Genomic DNA, 20969 nt, shown 5'->3' on the forward strand with positions numbered 1-20969 from the left:
AGCTGCTTCATTGCCATACCAGGTCCCACTGAGTGGGAGGGGGGATTTTGGTTTGGCATTAATATAATGGATGACATGATGAAGCAGGTTCATGTATGAGTGAATTATTGAAATGATGATTTGTGTTTTGTAGGTTTAATGTGGGACCTGATTATGAAGATGTGGTGACCAGAGATCTCATTTAATACACTGATTGTAAATTGGTTGGTCTTGGGAGGAGCTTAGGGTTTATAATGCTCCGGCCAACAAAGCGCTCGAGGACATAGTGAGGGATGCAACACCTAGTTAAATTGCGGAATTTTTGTTAATTTTGCTTTACTTTCTGGTAGCATTTGTTCTTTGCCTGTAAATAAATGCACCGCTCAAATGCTATTTGCGACTCCAGCCATAATTTTTTTTATTTCCTAAACTAAAAAGAAAACCCACGTTTGTGTCACAGTAATACACCTCAGCTACCTGGAGGGGGGGTAGCTGCAGCCTCACCACCTCTACTTTTGGCCTCTGCTCAGGCTGAGGAGCAGCTGTGTCTGATGTTCATCAACAAACAGTGAAAACTTTCCTCAGTGCTCCTGAAGGTTTTTCACATTCTGCAGTGAACACACAGACTGTTCATGTATCTCATTTTCTTCTTTTACTTGAAAAGTCATTTTGGGAGGTGTAGGGGTGTAATGGGGGCACACAATGCTCCAATGCCCCCACTTGGTGACAGGCTCTCTCAAAGTGACTTTATAACCTCTTCAACCACAATGTTTGGATTCACAGATGAAATTCAGATGCTCCTCTGTGGTCCAACACAGACTCTACATGCAACACACCCCACTGATCTCTTTACATTATTCATCCAATTCACCTAAACACAAATGAAATAGAGTGAGAATCCTCCAGAGTCACATCAGTTCCCCTGAGGCTCCTTCTCCTCCTGCAGTTCTTCAACCCTCCACATTTTTCCATCAACACATGTAAACATGTTTATTGACTGATCGTCTGATCTGATTTGTTTTATTTATTGTTGCTTCTCAGTCTTTAGTGTTGACTGAACAGGAGTCTTCTGCCCTCCAGTGGTCACTGTCAGTAACTACAACTCTGCACACAGCACTGACAATGATACTGATGTTCACACTGACATTATTCCACATTTACTGACTTATTTTAGCTCTAATGTTCATCAGTCTGATAATGACTCTCTGTATGTGAACACACATATTATTACACTGCTATAAATACTGATGTCTGACTGATGGACAAATAATCAGAGAGTTTACTGCCCTCCAGTGGTCACACTGACAAGTGTCCAACGGGACTCGCACTGATTATTAGGATAAATATGTACCAATCAGTATTGATGACATCAGCAGGAAGATGAGGACTGGTCATAGTTTGAATAATGTTCCAAGTATTATTCCATCCATGTTTTCAGTACAAGCAGGTGCAGTGTAAAAAATGTGATAACTAAAAGGATCACTGTAAAATGGTAAATAGGAGATGCATTGTAAAAAAAAAAAATGTAACATTGATTATCAGGAAATACACTATAAAAGAATTTAATGGAGGCTGTGCACTGTGTAAAATGGAAACAAAGTTGACACAGAATATATCCAATAAAAAATGATGGTCATAGATGAGCTCTGGACGAACTTACAAGCAGGGGATGCACTGTAAAATATTACAACAGTGTAATGAACTCGTAAAAAAAAAAGCAGCAGATGTAAAGTGGAAGTTAGGCTGCACTGTTAAAACACAACAACCAGGATGACAACGTGGAAAACATCACAAGGGAAAGAACTGTCAGAAATATGTGATGCAGTGTGAAAATGAAAACGACCAATGACAACATCAGCAGTAAAAGTACACAAGTATTATCAGCAGCCAGAGGATTCACTGTAAAACATGAAAAACAGGGTGAAAACCAGGTATACACTGTAAAAATGACAGATGAAGCTGAAAAACTCTTTTCAAATAAACTTCACAGCTTGTTTTAGTCAAATTTTAGTTGCTGGTTTTCACTCTCATCTTTTCTGAGTCTTTTTTGAGTTGAATTTTAAAATTCATAGAATTGAGGCTCAAACTCTTCAGAGTAGTCAGGAGCTTTCTAACTCTGTGAACCTCTGAAAGACAGTTTGACAAGTTTCTATCTTTGTTTTTTATCAGATCTTTCAGATAAACTGTGACAGCATTTTAGTTTGAACTGAATCAGCTCAGTTGTCCCAAGATTCAGAAAAAGACAAAACGCTGATGTTCACAATGAGGCTTTTAATTTGAAAGGACAAGATCATGATTAGAATCTTAAAAAAGTAAAAGTCAGCAACATTTTTCTCCTGTAATAATCGTAGCTTCCATCTTTAAAGGACTGGAAGAGGAAGAAGTTTACAAGGAATCATTTAGAAGAGTTTAACAAATAAACTGCTTTAATACATGAATCTGAAAAGGTGTGTGTGAGTGAAAGAGACAGACATGTACAGACTGAACTATGTGTTCAACAGTGAGAGAGTTTCTCTAACAGGAGGAGACTCTCTCTGCTTCACTCTACACAGAGACACTGAGGAACCAGACCACCAGAACCCAAACCCAAACCCAGGATACAGAGGTTCAGTGAATGTGGTGTTGAAGGTGTAGAGGTGGATCAGTGAGTCAGAGGAGACTCTGTAGAAGGACAGAGAGCCAGCAGGACAGTCCACATACATTGCTACTCTGTGAGAGACAGAGGAAGATGATGAAGAGGAGGAGGAGGAGGAGAAATGTGTCGCTCTGTTATTGTGACAAACAGAGTAACCACGATCAGAGCAGAACAGACTCCAGGACTGATCGTTCTCTCCAAACACACAGTTTCCTCTGTTTCCTTTCCTTCTGATTCCTCTGTAACTCACTGATATATCAACCATTCTTCTCCACTCGACCTCCCAGTAACAGCGACCAGTCAGACCATTACTACACAGCAGCTGAGGCCAGTGGTCAAATCTGTCTGGATGATCAGGATATGACTGATCCTCCTTCACATGTGTCACCTTCCTGTTGTTGTCAGACAGTTTGATCTTTCTGTTTACTGTGTTTGTGTCGATGGTGAGTTCACAGAAATCTGATGGAGAGAAGAAGACACAACACAGCTGCAGTTATGGATCTATCACCTGATCATTGATTGACACTTTGAAGATGGTTGAATGTGAGCTGCTTTGTTTTCAGGGATCAAATGAAAACCACACTTACACTTCCTCAGACCTGGTCTCAACCATCGGACTCCACCAGGCTCCACCCTGAAAGGAGGAGGGGGGTCAGACCAGCACGTTCTCTTTCAGCATGCAAACATGGACATTACATGGCTCTCATACACAGATGGTTTGATTATTCTGTTCATTCAGCAAAGAGACAAAGGACCTGGAGTCCTTATCTTGGAATGATACGGAGCAGGGAGGTGACATGGAGGAAAGATTTCATCATTTGTCTTCTCCATTTGATATCACTTTTGGTGTCAGACACAACAAAAGATCTCAGAATGACAAGATCAGGATCTCAGAGAGGTTCAGCTGGTTATTGATCATGGATATTTTAGAAGACATGGTCAGAGGCCTGATTTCATTTCCTCCTTGGTCTGAGACACTGGCAAATGAATGTCTCTGAGCAGTGTAGATGCTCTTATTATTGTTGGGATGTTATTATTAGTGTGTCAGCACTGAACAGGTATCTAAAGTCTTTGGGGTTGTTGTGGTGAAAGCACTCTGAGTGCTCAAAGTGGCTCTGTGGGTTCAGGAGCAGTTCAACCAGCTGCAGCTCAAATGTTTCCACGCTGGCTTTGTGCTGATGCAGCATGAAATCCAGTCTGAGAAAGTCCTGCTCAGGTCACAGAAAACAGCTGACCACACCTGATTGATTATATGATTGTCATATATTTTCTCTTAAATATGACACAGTGAGTCATGATGAGATACTGAAGTCAGAATTAGAGAAAACCCTCTTTGTGTTGTTGTTGAATTCAAAGCACTTGTGTAGAGATCTGTCATCAGCTGTGACACTCTAAATGTTTCCAGCTCTTCCTCCTCTATCACACACTGTCTGTGGCTGCAGCATGCCTCTCCATACCTGAGGGTGTCCAGTCTCCAGTGTGGATCCTTCAGTCTAGCAGACAGCAGCTTCACTCCTGAGTCTCCTGGATGATTGTAGCTCAAGTCCAGCTCTCTCAGATGGGATGGGTTGGAGCTCAGAGCTGAGGCCAGAGAAGCACAGCCTTCCTCTGTGATCAGACATCCTGACAGCCTGCAGACACACACAACATCTCACAGGAACCCTCTGTCAACACCTGCTGGTCTGTTTTTTTGTTCTTTTTTGTTCATATTTTTGTTTTTGGTTCCTTAAACATCATCTGTAGGATTAAAAAAAAAATCAACAACTGAAGCACTGAATAATGAGTCTAGAAAGTTCTGCTGAACTTTAGTAAAAATTTACTTTGAACAATCCTACACAAGTTAGCTGTTTATCCACTGATTTAAATCAGATATGAGCAAATCATCAGCTAAACATATTGATGGATCCTGACCTGAGAGTTTCCAGGGTACAGTGTGGACTCTTCAGTCCAGCAGACAGAAGCTTCACTCCTGAATCCTGCAGGTCATTGTTATTCAGGTCCAGGTGTCTCAGACTAGAGGACTGGGAGCTGAGAACTGAGGACAGAGCTTCACAGCTTCTCTCTGAGAGGTTACAGCTGCTCAGTCTGAAGAGGAAACAATGAAGAAAAAGTCAAATAACATTTGTGTTGAAAGGACAATCAAAGGAACAAAACTCTCAGTTTGCTCTGCAGCTCACAGCAAACTAACAGACCTGCATTTGAAAACTGGGTCAAACATCAAACACAGATTTGTTCAGTGAAGCACAGCGTTGACACAAAGCATCATATGAGTCGTTAGGGTCACATGAGCCCAGTTGGTTGAATGGGTTAGTTTTTTTTGGGAGGGATCTCAAAACTATGTTATAGGTGGGTGACAGCTGGTGTCTTAGACCAGCCCCTCTGTTCAGTGATGGACGTTCTATTTTGACATAGATGGCCTCCTTAACTCCTCTATGTTCTCGGTCCAAAATGTGGACATCACTGTCTTCAAAGAAGTGTCCCTTCTCCTTGAGGTGCAGGTGTGTGTTTTTTCTCTTTTCCCTTTGTTGTGGAGGGGATGTTTTCTGACCAGTAGTGTAGGGTTCTGATAACCCCCAATTTGTGTTCTAGTTGATGATGGGAGTGGAATCCTTGAAGGAGTTCAGAGCTCTGCTCTCTACTTCCTTCATGTATAGGTCGCAGTAGGTGAAACAGGGAAACCCATGGCGCAGCTGTGTTTCTTTCTGTAGAAACCTTCATTGTATTTTAAGTAGGTTATGGAGAAGCAGAGGTCTAAAAGGGTGCAGATCTGGTCCAGTGTGAGATTGGTATGGTCACTGATGGAGTGGTCTTCCGCAATGACCTCAATGATCTTTTTTCTGACTATTTCCACTGCCTCACCTGTGGGTATACTAGTATATTTACTGGTTCCACTCCAACACATTGGTTCAGATATGTGAATGACACCTGGGTCAAAATCAAAACCCAAGGACTGGAAGCTTCTTCAAGGAAAATCCTCTTCAGTGTCTGGCTTTATCTTGAGAGGAGAAGCTAAAACGTGGGAAAACGTAGTGATATTTCATTAGTGAACATCTAGAGGAGATCTAGATGTTTGACTGTCCACATTAATCCTCAACTTACTCCTTAATTGAGACCTTATATTAAATTATTAGTATTAACTTTAATACTAATTAATTAGTATTAAAGCACTTAAGGTGATAGTGGCAAGGAAAAACTCCCTTTTAACAGGAAGAAACCTTGAGCAGAACCTGGCTCAGATGGGGGACCCTCCTGCTGATGGCCGGGCTGGGTGAAAGGAGGAAAAGGAGGAAGATAGGACAGCTAGGAATGAAGGAGAGGAGGAGAAGGACATGCAGAATAATACAAACAGGGTTGGCAATGGACAATGTTAGAGGGTCAGCATTTAGATTACAGTTAGTGAACAGTTAGTGGATACTGTGTGCTCAGCAGATTACAGTTATGATAGGAAACAGAGCACCGAGGCAAAAAGCTGTCATGACTGGTAATTATTTACATTACAGTTTGCATAGAATATTAATCCAATATTTATCTGTAGCAGAATGGAACATTAAACGTGTTAGAAATGGATCATTGTAAACAATAAACAGCAGCAGGTAGGTGAAGCCAGGACCATAAAACATGCAGCTCCAGAGCCAGAGATACCTGCAGAAAGTTACAGAGAAAGAGAGACCAGAGAGAAACAAGCACAGGACTACGGGACAAAGAGGACACAGAGTTAATGACATGGAATAAAGGCTAATAAATGTGAGAGTGGGTCTGAGGAGAGAAAGAGAGAGAGAAGAAGTGCGCAGATCATGGGATGTCCCCCAGCAGCCTAGTCCTATAGCTGTCTTTCACATTTTCATTTAGTTTTGATTAGTTGATAGAAATGTAATTTTGTTACAGTTCTCATTACTTAGTATTAAGTTGAAGTAAGTTGAAATTTTAAAGTGAAATAAAAGGTTGTCAGTGAATCTTTTTGACATGGTTTTCATTGACATCTTTAACACTGACATGTGATCATCTAAGCTGCATTATAACAAAGCATAAATGAGTTTGTCTATCTCAGTCAGAGTTCATACACGTGAGCTCTACAGAATATGAATCAGGATAAAAAAAAAAGGTCTGAAAAACTCAAAGATTGCATAAACTGTGAAAATCATTAGATATGGGCCTCTCTAAACTCAGCATTGATGGACTCAAGAAATATCTGCAGTCATTTCAAACAAACTGGAACTTGATCTGACCTGAGAGTCTCCAGGGTACAATGTGGACTCTTCAGTCCAGCAGACAGGAGCTTCACCCCTGAATCCTGAAGGTCATTGTTACTCAGGTCCAGGTGTCTTAGACTAGAGGACTGGGAGCTGAGAACTGAGGACAGAGCTTCACAGCTTCTCTCTGAGAGGTTACAGCTGCTCAGTCTGAAGAGGAAACAATGAAGAAAAAGTCAAATAACATTTGTGTTGAAAGGACAATCAAAGGAACAAAACTCTCAGTTTGCTCTGCAGCTCACAGCAAACTAACAGACCTGCATTTGAAAACTGGGTCAAACATCAAACACAGATTTGTTCAGTGAGGCACAGCGTTGACACAAAGCATCATATGAGTCGTTAGGGTCACATGAGCCCAGTTGGTTGAATGGGTTAGTTTTTTTTTGGGAGGGATCTCAAAACTATGTTATAGGTGGGTGACAGCTGGTGTCTTAGACCAGCCCCTCTGTTCAGTGATGGACGTTCTATTTTGACATAGATGGCCTCCTTAACTCCTCTATGTTCTCGGTCCAAAATGTGGACATCACTGTCTTCAAAGGAGTGTCCCTTCTCCTTGAGGTGCAGGTGTGTGTTTTTTCTCTTTTCCCTTTGTTGTGGAGGGGATGTTTTCTGACCGGTAGTGTAGGGTTCTGATAACCCCCAATTTGTGTTCTAGTTGATGATGGGAGTGGAATCCTTGAAGGAGTTCAGAGCTCTGCTCTCTACTTCCTTCATGTATAGGTCACAGTAGGTGAAACAGGGAAACCCATGGCGCAGCTGTGTTTCTTTCTGTAGAAACCTTCATTGTATTTTAAGTAGGTTATGGAGAAGCAGAGGTCTAAAAGGGTGCAGATCTGGTCCAGTGTGAGATTGGTATGGTCACTGATGGAGTGGTCTTCCGCAATGACCTCAATGATCTTTTTTCTGACTATTTCCACTGCCTCACCTGTGGGTATACTAGTATATTTACTGGTTCCACTCCAACACATTGGTTCAGATATGTGAATGACACCTGGGTCAAAATCAAAACCCAAGAACTGGAAGCTTCTTCAAGGAAAATCCTCTTCAGTGTCTGGCTTTATCTTGAGAGGAGAAGCTAAAACGTGGGAAAACGTAGTGATATTTCATTAGTGAACATCTAGAGGAAGATCTAGATGTTTGACTGTCCACATTAATCCTCAACTTACTCCTTAATTGAGACCTTATATTAAATTATTAGTATTAACTTTAATACTAATTAATTAGTATTAAAGCACTTAAGGTGATAGTGGCAAGGAAAAACTCCCTTTTAACAGGAAGAAACCTTGAGCAGAACCTGGCTCAGATGGGGGACCCTCCTGCTGATGGCCGGGCTGGGTGAAAGGAGGAAAAGGAGGAAGATAGGACAGCTAGGGATGAAGGAGAGGAGGAGAAGGACATGCAGAATAATACAAACAGGGTTGGCAATGGACAATTCAATTCAATTCAATTCAATTTTATTTATATAGCGCCTTCCACAATCAAAATTGTCTCAAAGCGCTTTACAGAGACCCAGAGCCTGACCCCAGAGCAAGCACTTAAGGCGACAGTGGCAAGGAAAACTCCCTTTTAACAGGAAGAAACCTTGAGCAGAACCTGGCTCAGATGGGGGACCCTCCTGCCGATGGCCGGGCTGGGTGAAAGGAGGAAAAGGAGGAAGATAGGACAGCTAGGAATGGAGGAGAGGGGGAGAAAGACATGCAGCATAATACAGACAATGTGGGTCAGTATTTACATTACAGTTAGTGAACAGTTATTGGATAATGTGTGCTCAGCAGATTAGAATTATGAAACAGAGCACGGAGGCAAAAAGCTGTCATGACTGGTAATTATTTACATTACAGTTTGTAAAGAATATTAATCAAATATTTATCTGTAGCAGAATGGAACATTAAAACATGTTAGAAATAGATCATTGTAAACAATAAACAGCAGCAGGTGGGTGGAGCCAGGACCATAGGACATGCAGCTCCGGAGCCAGAGGTACCTGCAGTAAGGTACAGAGAAAGAGAGACCAGAGAGAAACAAACACAGGACTACGGGACAGAGAGGACACAGAGTTAATGACATGTAATAAAGGCTAATAAATTTGAGAGTGGGTCTGAGGAGAGAAAGAGAAAGAAGAAGAAGTGTGCAGTACATCATGGGATGTCCCCCAGCAGCCTAGTCCTATAGCTGTCTTTCACATTTTCATTTAGTTTTTATTAGTTGATAGAAATGTAATTTTGTTACAGTTCTCATTACTTAGTATTAAGTTGAAATAAGTTGAAATTTTAAAGTGAAATACAGTAAAAGGTTGTCAGTGAATCTTTTTGACATGGTTTTCATTGACATCTTTAACACTGACATGTGATCATCTAAGCTGCATTATAACAAAGCATAAATGAGTTTGTCTATCTCCGTCAGAGTTCATACACGTGAGCTCTACAGAATATGAAGCAGGATAAAAAAAAGGTCTGAAAAACTCAAAGATTGCATAAACTGTGAAAATCATTAGATATGGGCCTCTCTAAACTTAGCATTGATGGACTCAAGAAATATCTGCAGTCATTTCAAACAAACTGGAACTTGATCTGACCTGAGAGTCTCCAGGGTACAATGTGGACTCTTCAGTCCAGCAGACAGGAGCTTCACCCCTGAATCCTGAAGGTCATTGTTACTCAGGTCCAGGTGTCTCAGACTAGAGGACTGGGAGCTGAGAACTGAGGACAAAGCTTCACAGCTTCTCTTTGAGAGGTTACAGCTGCTCAGTCTGAAGAGGAAACAATGAAGAAAAAATCAAATAACATTTGTGTTGAAAGGACAATCAAAGGAACAAAACTCTCAGTTTGCTCTGCAGCTCACAGCAAACTAACAGACCTGCATTTGAAAACTGGGCCAAACATCAAACACTGAATTGTTCAGTGAAGCAGAAATATCAGCTCTTTATCCACCTGCTAACTAATGAGGAGTTTCTACATTGATGATCATCTTTCATTGGCTCTGATTCAAATCCTTTCTGTTTTATACTCAACAAGTTGGAGACATGACAGTTAAATATGACACAATCAGTAATAAACAGACGTGTACTGTCAAGGCCGTAAGTATTTGGACAGTTAGACATGTTTTGTTCTTCGGGCTCTCAGCACATTGACTTATATAATATAGTAATAATATAATAATGGATACTATAGTCAATGACTGCAAAGGATTTTACACCAAATATTGAGTTTGTTTCACTTCCTTTGTATTTGTCCAGTTACTTTTGAACCACTAAAAGGGCTGAATCTCCCACACAGTTCTTTCTATACTGATGTCAACCTGCTCAAATTAAAGCTGAGACTTGGCTCTTTAATGTAGGATCCATTATTTTAATTCAGATTCAATGTGGTGAAGCTCAGAGCTCAGAGATGATGATAAGGAATTAAAGAAGAGAGGAATTTATTTTCCCTCCTGCTGAATAAAATAGCAGAGTCTTTATATAATGATGAAGAAATCCAACTATCTATACACTTACAGAGCTTTGTTAGAGGCTTTGACAACTGGCAGCAGCTTCAGAAGAGCCTCCTCTGAAGCAAAGTATTTCTTCAGATCAAACACGTCCAGATCTTTTTCTGATGACAGTAAAATGAAGACCAGAGCTGACCATTGAGCAGGAGACAGTTGACCTGTGGAGAGACATCCTGAACTCAGGGACTGTTGGATCTGCTTCACTAGAGAACGACCATTCAGTTCATTCAGACAGTGGAACAGGTTGATGCTTTGCTCTGCAGAGGGAGTCTCTTCAATCTTCTTCTTGATGTACTGGACTGTTTGCTGATTGGTCTGTGAGCCACTTCCTGTCTGTGTCAGCAGACCTCGTAGGAGAGTCTGATTGATCTGCAGTGAAAGACCCAGGAGGAAGCGGAGGAACAAGTCCAGGTGTCCATTTGGACTCTGTAAGGCCTTGTCCACAGCTCTCTGGTAGAAGGCTGAAAATTTACCTGTTATTTTTTTGAGTCGTTGGGAAGATGATTTCTTTTCTGACAGCAGATTGACTCCAGTCTTGATGAAGGTCAGATGGACATGAAGAGCAGCCAGAAACTCCTGAAGACTCAGATGGACAAAGCAGAACACCTTGTCCTGGTACAGTCCTCTCTCCTCTTTAAAGACCTGTGTGAAGACTCCTGAGTACACTGAGGCTGCTCTTATATCGATGCCACACTCTGTCAGGTCTGATTCATAGAAGATCAGGTTTCCTTTCTGCAGCTGCTCAAAAGCCAGTTTTCCCAGAGACTCAATCATCTTCCTGGTCTCTGGACTCCAGAGTGGATCTGTCTCAGCTCCTCCATTATACTTAATGTTCTTCAGTTTGGACTGAACCACCAGGAAGTGGATGTACATCTCAGTCAGGGTCTTGGGCAGCCCTCCTCCCTCTCTGGTTTCCAACACATCCTCCAGAACTGTAGCAGTGATCCAGCAGAAGACCGGGATGTGACACATGATGTGGAGGCTTCGTGAAGTCTTGATGTGGGAGATGATCCTTCTGGCCTGCTCCTCCTCTCTGAACCTCTTCCTGAAGTACTCCTCCTTCTGTGGGTCAGTGAACCCTCTGACCTCTGTCACCATGTCAACACACTCAGGAGGGATCTGATTGGCTGCTGCAGGTCGTGTGGTTATCCAGAGGCGAGCAGAGGGAAGCAGTTTCCTCCTGATGAGGTTTGTCAGCAGCACATCCACTGAGGTGGACTCTGTAACATCAGTCAGGATCTCAGTGTTGTGGAAGTCCAGAGGAAGTCGACACTCATCCAGACCGTCAAAGATGAACAGAACCTGGACCTCCTCAAACCTGCAGAGTCCTGCTTCTTTGGTTTCAGTAAAGAAGTGATGAACAAGTTCCACCAAGCTGAACTTTTTCTCTTTCAGCACATTCAGCTCTCTGAACGTGAATGGAAATGTGAAGTGTATGTCCTGGTTGGCTTTGTCTTCAGCCCAGTCCAGAGTCAACTTCTGTGTTAAGACTGTTTTCCCAATGCCAGCCACTCCCTTTGTCATCACTGTTCTGATTGGTCCATCTCTTCCAGGTGAGGCTTTAAAGATGTCTTCTTGTCTGATGCTTGTTTCTGGTCTGGCTGGTTTCCTGGATGCTGTTTCAATCTGTCTGACCTCATGTTCATCATTGACCTCTCCAGTCCCTCCCTCTGTGATGTAGAGCTCTGTGTAGATCTGATTCAGAAGGGTTGGGTTTCCTGCTTTAGAGATCCCCTCAAACACACACTGGAACTTCTTCTTCAGAGAAGATTTAAGTTTACGTTGACAAACTGGAACAACATGTCCTGAATGAACAAACAAACAAGAAACAACATCAGTGACTGATTCATAAAGAAAACATGACATGTTCATCCCCTAAAGAAGACACATGAACATTTCCCTCCATGTCTTGAGACATGAGAAATGTCCCATTTGTCCATCATGTTGAATCTCTAGAGAAATCCTCTTACTGCTGTGCAGACAGTCAGCCAGCTCCTCCTGCTTCATTCTCCTCAGGAAGTTCACTGTGATCTTCACAAAAGCCTGTCTGCTGCTCCACCTCTGCTCTTCATCATCACCGTCTAACACCTCCTCATCCTCCCTTTGACTCTCTGAGCATTGTGGGTAATCTGGACTCACAACCTCCTGGATCTTCTTCAGCTCCTTCTTCACAAAAGTGACAATGTTCTCCTCCAGCAGCTGGAACAGAAAACTATATGAATGACACAATCAAAGTAAAACCATGGAGCCAAACATCAGATCCATGTTGGAGACACTGACAATCCACTGCTCTAAAAAGTGCAGCATGGAGATTATTGTCAACACAACAGATGTCAAAGTAGTTGTTGTCCATGTACAGACCATAAATATGGAGTCCAGGTGTGTTTGATGCTGCTGGGCAGACTGAGCACTGGGAACCTCTGAGCTCTTCTGGTCCACTCTGTGGAGGAATCATGAAGAATTAGCTCACATTATGTTTGCAGCATCTGTGAGTGTTTTATGCTTTGTACACAAACAACAGCTGCTTTGTTCTGTGGTGACTGTCCTGATTAAAGCAAACACTACTGTGCTGTGACATTCTCAATGAGAGGAAACAAGCAATCAGTTCTGTACCTCATGACCTAGAGTCATCACAACAAGTCCACCTTTTAAATGATGAGTTTTAAGGACTCACACTGGGTTTGACAGAAGTCTCACCTCTGCTACAGGACACTAACACAAACACTGGAACTGGATAGGTGCTGAGTTACAGGGAGTTTTAGTTCTGATCTGAATGACACATATAAGAACATAAGAAGTGCTTTTCTTGAAAAGAGAAACATCAACTTTGCCACTAAAGCCTGTGTTTCAGCCTGATCATGTTCATATACTGTGTCATTCATGAAGCCTGGAGACAAAACACAATCACTTCATCTTTCATAGAAGACCAGTTATACAGGACAGCTGTCTGATACATTTTAAACTCAGCTGCAGCTCACTTCTTTGCAGCAGAGGGAGGCTGTCCTTTGAAATCAATGACGATATCCTTTGACCTGTCACTCTTCATGGACACACAGCTGGGCTCATGTCCAGGGAAGTCTGGTCTCTGACAGATCCTGGTGGACACAGAGATTAAGACCATTAGGGACATGGGGAGAGGGGCAACGTGTCTATTATTCATACAGTGTTCTCATAGTTAAGAAGAAAACATGTAGTCAGCTGCAGCTCACTTCTTTGCAGCAGAGGGAGGCTGTCCTTTGAAATCAGTGGGGTCATCCTTTGACCTGTCACGCTTCAGGGACACACAGCTGGGCTCAGGTCCATGTTCAGGTCCAGGTCCAGCAGAGTCTGGTGTGTGCTGCTGCTCTGGCCTTCAACACAACACACACAGAGCTTTGAGTGTGAATAATGATGGTGCAGTGATGTGAGTGCTGAGCTCTGACATGGAGAAGAGTCATGGACAGTTAGAGATCCTCATCTCACCTCTGAGCTTTGGTCTGGATCTCATGGTCCCCACACAGACTGGTTTTAGGGGGAGGGGCTCCCTCCTCTCTGTCCTCACACTGATTCATGATGCTGAACTCACATCCACATCAGCTCACACACACTTTCTACCTTCATGTGGAGAGAAAACACAAATCATTCATCTGCACATCAACTGAAATCATCCTCAGGTTCAGGTTCAGGTTCATGTTACTTTATTTGTACCTGTAGGTAGATTTGTTTTGCAGTCAGATGATCAGATGATGACGTCCTTTTGACACACATACACAGAACACAAAGAAATGTAACACAAAACCAACACAGCTGATTATAAACATGATGATAAAAGTAAAAGTGCTCATGGCTCCACCAATCAGGATCAAAGAGAGAAAAGGGTCAATACAGAATAACTCTGATGTACATCCACTTCCTGGTGGTTCAGTCCAATGTAAAATAATAAAAACAGTTCATTTACATAATAAATAAATAGGAAATAAATCTATAAATAAGTAAGTATGTGCAATGTATCACTTTAGCTTGTTCAACTCTGAAGCTCAGCTCTGACAGAAGCAGGAAAAGAGCTGTTATATCTTGGGACGATAAACCTGGAAGAACACCTTTGGTCAGACAATGTACTGTTGACCCTCACTCTCTGTGTCCTGTTGGTTAAAACATCCAGAATCCAACCCACCAGATTATTATTTAAATCAAACTGTTGTAGGAGCCTTTCAATTCAAATGTGAGGTTGAATTGTATTAAAAGCAGAAGAGAAGTCCACAAATAAAAGCCTGGTGTGTGTCCCATTAAAATCCAGATGTTTAAAAAGCATGTTGAGCAGAGTCACAGTAGCATCCTCCACTCCTCTGTGAGGCCTGTATGCAAACTGCAGAGGATCCAGTGCATGTTCAGTTTGCTTCAGGACCTCAGATCTGACCAGTTTCTCTAAAGTTTCCATTCAAATTGAAGTCAGGGCGACTGGTCAAACATCATTCAGTGTTTTGGGACAGCAACCACAGCATTTTTCCAGAGCTTAGGGACATGTGTCTGTAAGGACTTATTAAAAATATATTGAAACATAGGACTCAGCTCATGTGCACAGGACTTCACTAAACACCCACATATATTATAGGAGCCGTAACCTTTGTTCAATTTTACTGCACAGAACGTCTTTTTGACATCACACAGCTCAATGTTAAAGTGCACAGTGTCTTTAAGTTTATGTTTCAGTTGATGAGTTTCTTTGCTAAAATCGAAACGACAATAAAATGCTTCAGAGCATTATCCAGCTCTATGTCCAAGTTCCAACCATCTAAAAAGACACGAGTACTGAGCTCTGTGCTCTGAAGACCTGCTGTAGTTTTCATGCTTGCCCAGGCTGAACCAAGTTTGTTTGCTGCCATCTTGTTTTCCAGCTCTGATTTGAGTCCAAATCATCCCCACAAGACTGTGTGAAAACATCCCAGTCTGTGCAGTTAAAACATCCCTGGATGCAGAGCACTGACTCATCTGTCCAGACCTTTATGTCCATGATCTTTCCTCGATCATTTGTCCTGTAGAACTATCAGCTGCTCCTCCACTGATTGGCTCTTCTTTCCTCTTTCATATTGTGGTGACGGGGTCTTGAGTGGTTTGTTACAAACTTGTCTATGCTTTACCTATCTATACTTTGTTTCACTGTGTGCACTGAAATATGGGAATTTACGGGGATTTCCGCAGGGTGTTAACCTGATAGACACCAGCTGTTTTGTGTATCACTCTCTGCCTAGACAGATGCCTGCAGTTTATGTATCACTCTTTGTCTAGCACTGCTGAACCTTGAAGGAGCTATTATTAAAGCTTGTAGATGTAAAACTGAGATAAGATTGGCTTGGACAGTTTTTAAAAAATAAATAATGAAACTTCCTGACACCATTAGATAACAAGGTACACCCGACGGGAGGAGCCTATAACTCATCCAAGGAGAAAAAGACACCATTGTAACTCAGACCTGTCAAACTACCTGAAAAATAAGATTTAGTGAGGAAGTGGTTGACACTGATAAAAACTGGCTAATATTAAATACGGAAATAAGATAAGATAAGATAAGATAAACCTTTAATAGTCCCACAATGGGGAAATTGCACTGTTACAGCAGCAGAAAAAACACTCAGGATTTACACAATAATACACAATAATAATAAATACTATAAACAGTAAACAGTATGAAAAAAAGAAGAAGAAGAAGGCTGCACATAAAGCACCAGTTATTAAGTCCAGAACAGAGTGTGTGTGCAAGTGGTTTTGTGCATGTGGTTTGCTCAGCACAGCTGGCTGTACAGTCTAACAGCCGCAGGAAGGAAGGACCTGCGATAACGCTCCTTCACTGTCTTGGGGTGAAGAAGCCTCTCACTGAAGGAGCTGCTCAGTGCAGTCAGTGTGTCCTGCATGGGGTGGGACTCATTCACCATCATTGATGATAGCTTTGCTACCATCCTCCTCTCTCCCACCACCTGCACTGGGTCAAGGGAGCAACCCAGGACTGAGCTGGCCTTCCTGATCAGTTTGTCCAGTCTCTTCCTGTCCGCCGCAGAGATGCTGCTGCTCCAGCAGACCACACCATAGAAAACGGCTGATGCCACAACAGAGTCAAAGAAGGACCTGAGGAGAACCCCCTGCACTCCAAAGGACCTGAGTCTCCTAAGAAGGTAGAGCCTGCTCTGACCCTTCTTGTATAGGGCATTAGTGTTATCAGTCCAGTCCAGTTTATTGTTCAGGTGAACACCCAGGTACCTGTAAGAGACCACACTCTCAATGTCCGTTCCCTGGATGTTCACTGGTGTTGGGGGGGGGTGGCTGCGTCTGCGGAAGTCCACCACCAGCTCCTTGGTTTTCCCTGAGTTGATCTGGAGGTGATTCCGCCGACACCAGTCCACGAAGTCCTGGATCAGTTCTCTGTACTCCCTGTCATCGTCGTCTGTGATGAGGCCGACGATGGCAGAGTCATCGGAGAACTTCTGCAGGTGGCAGTTGGTTGTCCTGTACATGAAGTCTGCCGTGTACAGGGTGAACAGGAAAGGAGCCAAGACTGTTCCCTGTGGAGCCCCTGTACTGCTGACCACCATGTCAGACTCACAGTCCTTTGTCCTCACATACTGTGGGCGGTTGGTGAGGTAGTCCAGTATCCAGGTCGAGATGTGGTGATCCACTCCCGAGTGCTCCAGCTTGTCCCTCAGGAGCAGCGGCTGTATGGTATTGAAGGCACTGGAGAAATCGAAAAACATGATCCTCACAGTGCTGCCGGGCTTCTCCAGGTGAGAGAGAGCTCTGTGCAGGAGGAAGATGACAGCGTCCTCCACTCCAATACCAGGCTGGTAGGCAAACTGCAATGGGTCCATCGACGGCCTCACCAGGGGGCGGAGATGGGAGAGTACTAGTCGCTCCAGTGTCTTCATCAAGTGTTATGTAAGTGCCACAGGCCTATAGTTATTGAAGAGGTGGTTCGGGTGCGCTGTCTTAGGCACCGGTACCACACAGGATGTTTTCCACAGCTGTGGAACTCTTCCCAACTTCAGGCTGAGGTTGAAGACATGCCCCGCAATCCCACAGAGCTGGTCTGCACAGGATTTGAGGAGCCTGGAGCTGATTCCGTCCGGACCCGTAGCCTTCCTAGCGCTGATCCTTCTGAGCTCCCTTCTCACCTGGTCTGTAGAGAGGGACAGATTGGAACATGGGGACTGGGTGATTGAAGTCATGAGGGAAGGGGGTGTGTGGCTGAGCGGGTTGGAATAGGAGTAGGGGCAGTGGGGGGTAGTTGTGAGCTGGGTTCTGCAGGAGGGGGGGTGGGGCAGTGTCCTGGAGGAGCAAGGGCAGTGGGGGGTGATTGTGAGCTGAGACCTGCAGGAGGGGGGATGAAGCAGTAACCTGGAGGTGCCGACAAGGGGGGCTGCAGCAGAGGCAACTGGGGGGAGGGAGGGTTGGGGGACTGGTCAAACCTGTTGAAAAACAAGTTCAGGTCGTTCACCCACTTCTGATCCCCCACAGTCTGAGAGTCTGGTTCCCTGTGCCCTGAGATGGTTTTAAGGCCCCTCCAGACTCCACAGATGTTGTTCCTCTGCAGCTGGTCCTCCATTTTCTTTCTGTAGCTACTCTTCCCTTCTCTGATCTTCCTCCTCAGCTCTCTCTGCACCTCCTTCAGTCGCTCCCTGTCGCCTGACCTAAAGGCTCTCTTCTTCTCCTTCAGGAGAGCCTTTATGTCAGCGTTAATCCATGGTTTGTTGTTTGGAAAACACCGTACAGTCCTGGTGGGTACAGTGTTGTCCACACAAAAATTAATGTAGTCCGTTATGCAGTGAGTCAGGCTGTCAATGTCCTCCCCGTGAGGATTGCAGAGTTCATCCCACACAGTGGTTTCAAAGCAGTCCCTCAGAGCCTCCTCAGACTCAGGGGACCATCTTCTTATAGTGCGGGTCACAGCTGGTTGTCTGTGCACAAGTGGTTTGTACACAGGCAGGAGGTGCACCAGGTTGTGATCTGATCTGCCCAGAGGAGGAAGTGGTGATGATGAGTATGCCTCCTTGGTGTTGGCATAGAATAAGTCCAGTGTCCTATCTTCTCTGGTGTGACAAGTAACATATTGTGAGAAAGTGGTCAGAGTGGACGATGGAGACACATGGTTGAAGTCCCCCGAGATAAGGAAAAGGGCATGAGGGTGCTGTGTCTGCAGTCTGCTGACTGCTGAGTGAAGGACATCAAGGGCCGTGTCGCTATTTGCAGAGGGGGGGCATACACCGCAATAATAACAACATGCGAGAATTCCCTCGGTAAATAATATGGCCTCATGCTAATAGCTAGCAGCTCAATGTCCTTATAGCAGAGTTGTTCTTTAACAGTGATGTGCCCAGGGTTACACCACCTGTTGTTTACAAACACAGCTAGCCCTCCACCCTTCCTCTTACCGCTCTCCACTGTCCTGTCCGACCGCACCAAGAGAAATCCATCCAGGGCTATGTTGGTGTCCGGAGTTAGCGCGTTCAGCCATGTCTCCGTAAACATCATGATGCTGCTCTCTCGGTATTCCCTCTGGTGCCGGGTCAGCGCCGCCAGCTCGTCCATCTTGTTGGGAAGAGATCTCACGTTCCCCATGACTACAGACGGAAGAACCGGTCTGTATCTTCTCCTCCTAGCCTGACGCCGAACTCCGGCACGACATCCCCGTCTCCTCCTTCTCAGTTCACGGGGGACGTCGGGTCTCTCCTGGGGCAGCACCGCTGTGTTACGAAGCGCCATCAGCTGATCCCTAGTGTAAACAATGGGTCCATGGCCGCGATCTCCGGACGCAAACACGGACGACAAAAGTAATAAAAGAACAAAGACCAGGGCAAAAACTGCGACTTTGGTCCTCATAGTGCAGTTAAGGTAAAGAGAAAGGTTTAACTAATAGATAAAAACTATTAAAAAAACTAATAAGAGCTAAGAAAGGGAAAAAAGCTCAACGGTGAGCAGGAGCTGCTGTAACTTGCGGCCACTCGGGGGCAGCGCAAGCGAACACTTGAAATGGAAAGGGACATGCCCAAACATGTCAATACATGTCCGGACATGCCCCTGAGAATAGGTGCAACCCACCATATAAAATATGATGTACATTTGACTAAGTTTCAGTTGTTCCTGCTCATGCTTTTGAACTCTGTATTGGGATAGGATAGGATAGGATAGGTACTTTATTGTCACTTGCACAGAAGTACAGGCGAAATTTCGTTAAGGAGTATAGCCTCCGGGCCGCAGCAAAATGTTTGCGCCGCCACACACTTTCCTGAAAGTTAATATGCAAGTTGCAATACATACATTTGACACACAATCACATCATACATTATGACTTTTGTACACAGTACACGTGGTAACTGGCCATTGACGGGGTTCAGCCACCCAGCCTGCAGAAAAATCCACATCAATATCTTTCACACATGATTCAGAGACGACCATTTCCATTCACTGACACACAGATGGACTGAGATCCACTGATTTTATCTGACAATCTGTTTGTCTGCAGTGTTTCTGTAGAAAATGACTTGATGAAACAAGCTGCAGGTGATTATTCCACACAAAACAACTGAGACTCACTTCATTTGTCCTCAATATTATTCCAGGGGCGCTTTCCTGCCTTTTCTAATAGTAAAGTCTGAACTAAATGAAGCAGCAACAACAAACCAAACCAAAACCAAACAGCAGAGACACAGATAGACATCAATAAAAACAGCAAATATGTCCTGACAGACAGTTTTTCTGTTTGTACCGTGACCAGCCACAGAGATATAATCACCTATCAGAGCTGCTGAGATGCTTTATTGTGAGAGTATTTATGGATTTGGGTCTTTATCATCTAATTCATCAGGTAGAGTTTGTCCTGATAGGACCAGGAGGCCTCTGACTCTGTGGATGGAGTGTTAACTGTCTCTCTGAAAATAACATAGAGCCTGAAAAACCCTGTCAGCCCCTCTGAGCTCAGTCCTGTAGAGTTCATCTAATTGTGGCGAGGGACACTAAGAGGAGGACTGAGATTACCGACAATGTCATCTGGGGACTTGCACTTCAAGAAATTCCTAGCATAAATACTTAGTGAAAGTACAACACACACAGGTACATCACTGAGGCAGAGACGTGAGTTGAAAGATTTATAAATGTATTTAATAATCAAAAAAACAAGCAGGGACCTGAACTGCTGAAAAAGAAAGTAAAATGTTACAAGCAGATGAAAAGAATACTTGCAACTCAATTAAATAGTTAAAATGTACTTTATTATAATTTACATAATATAAAGAGGAAGGCATCAACATTAAATAAAAAAAGGACAACATATTTAAGGTTTTAAAATTCAAGTTAAAACACTAGGCAGAGGCCACATGCAGAGAGGCAGACTGCACAAAGGAGTGCCAGGTGTGCTACCACTACTCACCCTTGGTGCAGCAAAACCAAACTCAACCTTGGCAACCTCACAGCAAACGGTGCAGTCTATAGTGTCTCTGTGTATTAACTCACATGCAGTTAAGTGAAGGGCCCTCACCACAGGTGCCTATAGCCTCTCCACAGTAGCACCCCGCCTAGAAAGAAAAGGATCTCAAAACAAAATTAAATCACAATCAAATAAACAATGATAATAGCAAAAAATGAGATAACCCAATAAC

At 43.5% G+C, this 20969-nt stretch overlaps 1 protein-coding gene and 1 long non-coding RNA gene across 2 annotated transcripts; both read right to left on the reverse strand.

The window, feature by feature from the left end:
* Positions 1-318: 318 nt before the first annotated feature.
* On the reverse strand, positions 319-2147 carry LOC121188732. The gene is made up of 2 exons (XR_005894733.1): positions 2115-2147; positions 319-447 (listed from the first exon to the last, which is right to left on the reverse strand). It is a non-coding gene; the product is annotated as an uncharacterized LOC121188732 (long non-coding RNA).
* Positions 2148-2525: 378 nt separating this feature from the next.
* LOC121188913 lies at positions 2526-17072 on the reverse strand (the record flags this gene model as incomplete). Its single annotated transcript, XM_041048855.1, has 4 exons — positions 16461-17072; positions 4526-4599; positions 4086-4245; positions 2526-3062 (listed from the first exon to the last, which is right to left on the reverse strand). Coding segments are annotated over exons 1-4 (1383 nt in total), but the record flags the coding sequence as incomplete, so codon positions are not given.
* Between the last annotated feature and the right edge of the window lie 3897 nt (positions 17073-20969).

The sequence above is a fragment of the Toxotes jaculatrix genome, chromosome 10 (assembly GCF_017976425.1).
Source record: "Toxotes jaculatrix isolate fToxJac2 chromosome 10, fToxJac2.pri, whole genome shotgun sequence".
NCBI lineage: Eukaryota > Metazoa > Chordata > Actinopteri > Toxotidae > Toxotes > Toxotes jaculatrix.